Source organism: Littorina saxatilis, linkage group LG8, assembly GCF_037325665.1.
Source record: "Littorina saxatilis isolate snail1 linkage group LG8, US_GU_Lsax_2.0, whole genome shotgun sequence".
NCBI classification, from domain to species: domain Eukaryota; kingdom Metazoa; phylum Mollusca; class Gastropoda; order Littorinimorpha; family Littorinidae; genus Littorina; species Littorina saxatilis.
The window spans coordinates 73775133-73783043 of NC_090252.1; the positions used below are offsets into that span (position 1 = coordinate 73775133).

At 44.4% G+C, this 7911-nt stretch overlaps 1 protein-coding gene across 1 annotated transcript in view; it reads left to right on the forward strand.

Moving 5' to 3' along the window:
• The window catches only part of LOC138974323 (ABC transporter G family member 20-like), a 60992-nt gene extending 53367 nt beyond the window's left edge, over positions 1-7625 (forward strand). The window contains exons 19-21 of the mRNA XM_070347039.1: positions 1757-1843; positions 3093-3197; positions 5324-7625. Of these exons, the coding sequence (XP_070203140.1) occupies positions 1757-1843; positions 3093-3197; positions 5324-5430 (299 nt within the window). The 3' untranslated portion in view covers positions 5431-7625. The remainder of the gene's footprint in view (positions 1-1756; positions 1844-3092; positions 3198-5323) is intronic.
• The last annotated feature ends 286 nt before the right edge of the window (positions 7626-7911 follow it).

Below are 7911 nucleotides of genomic sequence, written 5' to 3' on the forward strand. Positions count from 1 at the left end.
TTTTTAATAATCACTGAGACGAGGTGTGAAACCTCTTTATTCCTCCTTTCTTCAGTTATTCAAAGAAAAGAGGAGTTTTTGTGCAAAAGTTTGTTCTAATTCTATTCACTCAACCAGTCAACCTGCGCATGCGATCGATTAATGCGCGGTTGTATAGTTCCGTGCAAATCATTCCATTCTGTTAACACTTCTTGTCAGTTTCCCTGTTTCAGTTGGACTAAAATCAAGTACACAGATATGTTGTTATGCTGCTGTGGCGGTAAAGGCAGATATTGTGTGTTCTGTTCATGTTTTGGTATCGCTTAGGATAATGTTCTTTTGTCAAATGGGACTAGCAGACGAACCTTTGCACCCGTGTTCCAACGTTAAAAACTGTATGAAGTTCAGTTTTCTTGGGAAAATAGTACCGACACAGAACAGCTTCTCAACCCATTGCGCTATCGAGGATTCAGGCTGTTGCTGGCTCGTTATTTGTTTGGTTGCTGGGTGTTTATCGAAAAATAACTAGCCCTACAAGTTTACAGAGGTAAAGAAGCAGAGGGGGGAATAATGTAAGAAAAACGTCATGTGTTGTTCATTTACTGCAAGAAAAACAGGTGTTGTTCATTTACTGTAAGAAAAACAGGTGTTGTTCATTTACTGTAAGAAAAACAGGTGTTGTTCATTTACTGTAAGAAAAACAGGTGTTGTTCATTTACTGTAAGAAAAACAGGTGTTGTTCATTTACTGTAAACAAAAAAACAGGTGTTGTTCATTTACTGTAAGAAAAACAGGTGTTGTTCATTTACTGCAAGAAAAACAGGTGTTATTCATTTACTGTAAGAAAAACAGGTGTTGTTCATTTACTGTAAGAAAAACAGGTGCTGTTCATTTACTGCAAGAAAAACAGGTGTTGTTCATTTACTGTAAGAAAAACAGGTGCTGTTCATTTACTGTAAGAAAAACAGGTGTTGTTCATTTACTGTAAACAAAAAAACAGGTGTTGTTCATTTACTGTAAGAAAAACAGGTGTTGTTCATTTACTGCAAGAAAAACAGGTGTTGTTCATTTACTGAAAGAAAAACAAGTGTTGTTCATTTACTGTAAGAAAAACAGGTGTTGTTCATTTACTGCAAGAAAAACAGGTGTTGTTCATTTACTGAAAGAAAAACAAGTGTTGTTCATTTACTGTAAGAAAAACAGGTGTTGTTCATTTACTGTAAGAAAAACAGGTGTTGTTCATTAACTGTAAGAAAAACAGGTGCTGTTCATTTACTGTAAGAAAACCAGGTGCTGTTCATTTACTGCAAAGTGCTTGGTCCTGTGTCAGAATAATGTGACTGGGTGAGACATGAAGCCTGTGCTGCGACTTCTGTCTTGTGTGTGGCGCATGTTATTTGTCTAAGCAGCACCGCCCTCGTGGTCGGCTGGGCGTTAAGCAAACAAACAAACAAACATTTACTGCAAGAAAAACAGGTGTTGTTCATTTACTGCAAGAAAAACAGGTGTTGCTCATTATGTGTAAGAAAAACATGTGTTGTTCATTGACTGTTAGAAAAACACGTGTTGTTCATTAACTGTTAGAAAAACACGTGTTGTTCATTAACTGTTAGAGAAACACGTGTTGTTCATTAACTGTTAGAAAAACACGTGTTGTTCATTAACTGTTAGAAAAACACGTGTTGTTCATTAACTGTTAGAAAAACACGTGTTGTTCATTGACTGTTAGAAAAACACGTGTTGTTCATTAACTGTTGGAAAAACACGTGTTATTCAGGCATCATGATCTCGTGTTGCTGTGAGAAGGAGACGTCAGCCATGCAACTGTCTCTGGGTCTCGTCTACCCGCTGCTCCTCACCTCGGGTATGTGTCTTGTGTGTCTCGTCTCACCCAGGGTATGTGTCTTGTGTGTCTTTTCTCACCCAGGGTATGTGTCTTGTGTGTATCGTCTCACCCAGGGTATGTGTCTTGTGTGTATCGTCTCACCCAGGGTATGTGTCTTGTGTGTCTTTTCTCACCCAGGGTATGCGTCTTGCGTGTTTCAACTCACCTCGGGTATGTGTCTTACAGGCATCATCTAGCCGATATAGATGGTGCCCGGGTGGCTGATGTACGTGTTACGTGTGTTACAGGCATCATCTGGCCGATACAGGCGGTGTACGTGTTATGTGTGTAACAGGCATCATCTCGCCCGTACAGGCGGTGTCCGGGTAGTTGATGTACGTGTTACGTGTGTTACAGGCATATCATCTAGCTCATACAGGCGGTGTCCGAGTGGTTGATGTACGTGGTACGTGTGTTACGTGTGTTACAGGCATCAACTGGCCCATAGAGGCGGTGGCCGAGTGACTGATGTACGTGTAACGTGTGTTACAGGCGTCATCTGGCCGATACAGGCGGTGCCAGAATGACTGATGTACGTGTTACGTGTGTTACAGGCATCATCTGACCGAAGCAGGGGGTGGTTGCTGTACGTTTTACGTGTGTTACATGTGTTACGTGTGTTACAGGCATCATCTGGCCCATACAGACGATGCCCGAGTGGTTGATGTACGTGTTAATTGTGTTACATGTGTTACGTGTTTTACGTGTGTTAAAGGCATCATCTAGCCCATACAAGCGGTGCCCGAGTGGTTGATGTACGTGTGTTACGGGCATCATCTGGTCCATACAGGCGGTGCCCGAGTGGTTGATGTACGTGTTACAAGGGTTACGTGTGTTAAAGGCTTCATCTAGCCCATACAAGCGGTGCCCGAGTGGTTGATGTACGTGTGTTACAAGAGTTACGTGTGTTACAGACATCATCTGGCCCATACATGCGGTGCCCGAGTGGTTGATGTACGTGTTACAAGGGTTACGTGTGTTACAGGCATCATCTTGTCCATACAGGCGGTGCCCGAGTGGTTGATGTACGTGTTACAAGAGTTACGTCTGTTACAGGCATCATCTGGCCCATACAGGCGGTGCCCGAGTGGTTGTACTAGTTACGTGTGTTACATGTGTTTCTGGCAGCATCTGTCCCATACAGTCGGTGCCCGAGTGGTTGATGTACGTGTTACATGTGTCACATGCATCATCTGGCCAATCACAGAGTGTGTTACGTGTGTTACAGGCATCATCTGGCCCATACAGGCGGTGCCCGAGTGGCTGATGTACGTGAGCGAGGCGCTCCCTCTGACCATCGCCACTGACGCCCTCCGCTCCGTGATGGGCAGAGGTCAGAGTTCATTGATCATGGTCCTGTCTTGACTCTAGAATAGAGGGGGGGGGGGGGGGGGGGGGGCGGTACATGAGCTGATGTCAGAGCTGTTGTTTTTTTGTTTTCAGAACCTGGAGGGGTTTGGAGGATTCAGCATCGATCCTATTTAAATGAGTTGTGCATTCTGTAAAAACTATTTACAATTCAGGTAGGCCTATCACAGTCAAAGAGTATTTTCAACAAAGAAAATGTTTACATCACGTATTTTTCATTGTTGGACAATTGGGGTCGCTCCCTCACCGCCACGGGGGCCAACACAGCTGAATGTCGATTGATTGTTGACTTGGTTGTACGCCTCTCTTTTTTCCGTTCTTTCTTTCTTTCCCTTTTTTACATGCAGTCAGGTATTGACAGAATGTATTCCAGGAGATAAGCATGGAGAGGGAGCCGAGGGTGTATGTGAGTCTGACTGGATACTGTGAGCTTAGTGTAATAGAAAGAATGTGTGTGTGTGTGTGTGTGTGTGTGTGTGTGTGTGTGTGTGTGTGTGTGTGTGTGTGTGTGTTTGCGTGCGTGCGTGCGTGTGTGTGTGTGTGTGTGTGTGTGTGTGTGTGTTTGTGTGTGTGTTACAGGCTGGGCTATCTGATCACTGTGGTGTGTGTTACAGGCTGGGCTATCTGATCACTATGGTGTGTGTTACAGGCTGGGCTATCTGATCATTGTGGTGTGTGTTACAGGCTGGGCTATCTGATCACTGTGGTGTGTGTTACAAGCTGGGGTATAGACTCAATGGGCGTGTGGCTGGGCTATCTGATCACTGTGGTGTGTGTTACAGGCTGGGGTATAGACACAATGGGCGTGTGGCTGGGCTATCTGATCACTGTGGTGTGTGTAACAGGCTGGGCTATCTGATCACTGTGGTGTGTGTTACAGGCTGGGGTATCTGATCACTGTGGTGTGTGTTACAGGCTGGGCTATCTGATCACTGTGGGTTGTGTTACAGGATGGGCTATCTGATCATTGTGGGTTGTGTTACAGGCTCGGGTATAGACACAATGGGAGTGTGGTTGGGCTATCTGATCATTATGGTGTGTGTAACAGGCTGGGGTATCTGATCACTGTGGTGTGAGTTACAGGCTGGGCTATCTGATCATTGTAGTGTGTGTTACAGGCTGGGCTATCTGATCACTATGGTGTGTGTTACAGGCTGGGCTATCTGATCAATGTGGTGTGTGTTACAGGCTGGGCTATCTGATCACTATGGTGTGTGTTACAGGCTGGGCTATCTGATCACTGTGGTGTGTGTTACAGGCTGGGCTATCTGATCATTGTGGGTTGTGTTACAGGCTGGGCTATCTGATCACTGTGGTGTGTGTTACAGGCTGGGCTATCTGATCACTGTGGTGTGTGTTACAGGCTGGGCTATCTGATCACTGTGGTGTGTGTTACAGGCTGGGCTATCTGATCACTGTGGTGTGTGTTACAGGCTGGGCTATCTGATCACTGTGGTGTGTGTTACAGGCTGGGGTATAGACACGATGGGCGTGTGGCTGGGCTATCTGATCACTGTGGTGTGTGTTACAGGCTGGGCTATCTGATCACTGTGGTGTGTGTTACAGGCTGGTCTATCTGATCACTATGGTGTGTGTTACAGGCTGGGGTATAGACACGATGGGCTGGGCTATCTGATCACTGTGGTGTGTGTTACAGGCTGGGGTATCTGATCACTGTGGTGTGTGTTACAGGCTGTGGTATCTGATCACTGTGGTGTGTGTTACAGGCTGGGCTATCTGATCACTGTGGTGTGTGTTACAGGCTGGGGTATAGACACGATGGGCGTGTGGCTGGGCTATCTGATCACTGTGGTGTGTGTTACAGGCTGGGCTATCTGATCACTGTGGTGTGTGTTACAGGCTGGGCTATCTGATCACTGTGGTGTGTGTTACAGGCTGGGGTATAGACACGATGGGCTGGGCTATCTGATCACTGTGGTGTGTGTTACAGGCTGGGGTATCTGATCACTGTGGTCTGTGTTACAGGCTGGGGTATCTGATCACTGTGGTGTGTGTTACAGGCTGTGGTATCTGATCACTGTGGTGTGTGTTACAGGCTGGGCTATCTGATCACTGTGGTGTGTGTTACAGGCTGGGGTATAGACACGATGGGCGTGTGGCTGGGCTATCTGATCACTGTGGGCTGGTGTCTGGTGTTCCTGGGCTGCACGGCGATCATCGGGAGAATCAGACGCTAGCTGACCGCGACACGGGACGGACCACGCTGACCGCTGAGCTGCTCTGACCGCAGACTGCCCCACACCAGTCTGACCGAGTGCCACTGTCTCGCTGCGTCACACAGGACAGTGACGTCATGAAATGCAAGTCTTACATCACGTGACAGAGGACTATTGACCGCAGCTAACGATAACACTGAACGGTGTGACGTTTTCATCTTTCGCCGTGGTGATATTTCGATTCTCGGCCTCGTTGATCTAGTATAAACTCTACACTGAACAAAAAACACCCTTCGATAGTACTGATGAGCGACCTTGTGTACCTTACATTCATGGGGCCAAATTTGTCCAACTAATTTTTTTTAATTTAACTTAGAAATTTGATTCATCCTAAAATGTTTCCCTTCTTACTCAAGGGACGTAACCACTCGGTATACGTTTTCGAAGACATCGATTTTGGGGGTGAAATCTACCAATTTTCTTCACATGCAAGAAACTGACATGCTTTTCGTCCATAAATAATTTCACTCCTTAATTTTACCAGGAAACAACATTTCAGTCTTGAGTATATATCGAGACAGGCGAAAGATGAAATCGTGACAACGGTAACGGGTTGTTTTGCTTAACAACTAAGGAAAGCACACTTTTGTTCACATTCAATTGTCATTAGACGAGAATTCGGAAGTCATGATGTTTTACGTCGTACGAGAATCATTTTAACCCCTTGACTGCCTTATGACGGGAATTTTCCAGAAATGCTACGTCACTGCTGACACACAAATAGCAGCCAATGGCTTGGAAGGATACCTCATTCTCATGAATAAACATAAATGGTGACGCGGTTTTGCGTCTGAAGGCTATTTTCGGCCTTGGCGACAGGGTAGGGGAGAGAAATCTCGACTCGTCAAAATGGCTAACGGTGACAGTCGACCGGGCCCTAGTAGGGAAAAACAAAGCCGGACTGACGCTACAGGCGGTGCAAAAGATTATGGATACTGACAGGGGAAGGGGGAGATCTTCTTTCGGACGATTCGTTGGAAACAGGTAGATGACAGTGATTATAATCCTTTCTTGGAGCAAGCAAAACAGCCACCTGTGTTTGATCCACAGGCACCGGAAGATGCGCCGGACTGATTTTTCAAAAGTTCATATTTAAACATCATTATAAGCCAAACTAATTATTATTTCCATGATTAGACACTAAAACAGATTCTTGGTTCAATTTCCTTCAAAAATAACATAGGTTTTACTTACCTACCTACTGCCAGTTTGGAGCTAGAATTTTTTGTGAATTATTACACCCCGAACTCCAATATTCCCTGGCAGTCAGGAATGCACATACGCAAGTTTTGATTGTACGTCATTTCTGTCAATCTGCCGCCTCAGTTTGCACGTGTAATGTTCAAAGGTTTTGTTGCGCAAAGTTTGTTTGTTAAAATAGACGGCCCTGATGATGAAAAAAGTCCAAACTGTTAAACCATCAAATCCAGGTGATAAATCCAGGTGATAAATCCAGGTGATAAATCCAGGTGATAAATCCAGGTGATAATCTGTTCTTCAAGTAAGTGAATGCTTAACTCAGTTTGTCTTCGACTGTGCCTTTCTGAAAAAATAAATATTCTATCATGTATGATCTTCGGTTAAATGTGGTGTTACATGCGTTCACATAAGTGCAGACGGACACAGTTCTAAAATGTTTAATGCCTGAAAGTGGCGAGTATTTCACTCGCATACGAGTAGAAACATGTCACTGGTGAGTAAAAATGTTCATTTACTCGCCAAATGCGAGTAAATTTGCCAAAACAAATTGTTGGTTAGGCTAGTAAAGTTTGCTCTCTGGCTAGTTAATTTTCAGAATCACTAGCTAAAGGCTAGTACACTATTGTTTAGACTTTCAGGGCTTTGTTTGATTATTTTTAAGCACAGCGGTTTGTTTTGTTTAGCTAAATTAAACCTGCTCTGCCCCGCTGTGTCTATGTTTCGTCGCTACCTTGACTATCTCACCTGGGCACTGTTGTTGTTATTGATACATACACCTTTTTTCAGAGAATTTGCTAGGGACGTTTTCTTCCGTTTTAAGTTTTTATTGTCATTTTACAGCAATATTTGATGACTTCATTCTCGAAGCGTTTTAACAAATGTTGAGGCGGCACTGTGTCGGTCGCATTTTTTAAGCTATTTCAGTCTTTGCAATTACCAATAAATCTTTGGTTCAAACGGCGAGAATATACGTGTCAGTGTGTGTGTGTGTGTGTGTGTGTGTGTGTGTGTGTGTGTGTGTGTCAGTGTGAATGAGTGTCACGTGTGTGTGTGTGAGACAATGACAAAAGGTGACGTTTTCATGTCAGTATGTCCCAAATGACATCACCAGTATAGTACATTTTTCATTCTATCTAATCTGTTTTCGTTCTATTTTTTCTAATAACATGCGTTAACAATTGATTGCCAACTGGAATGGAAGAGCACAAAAATTGTAACTTGATATGTAGTTTCTCTAGAGGG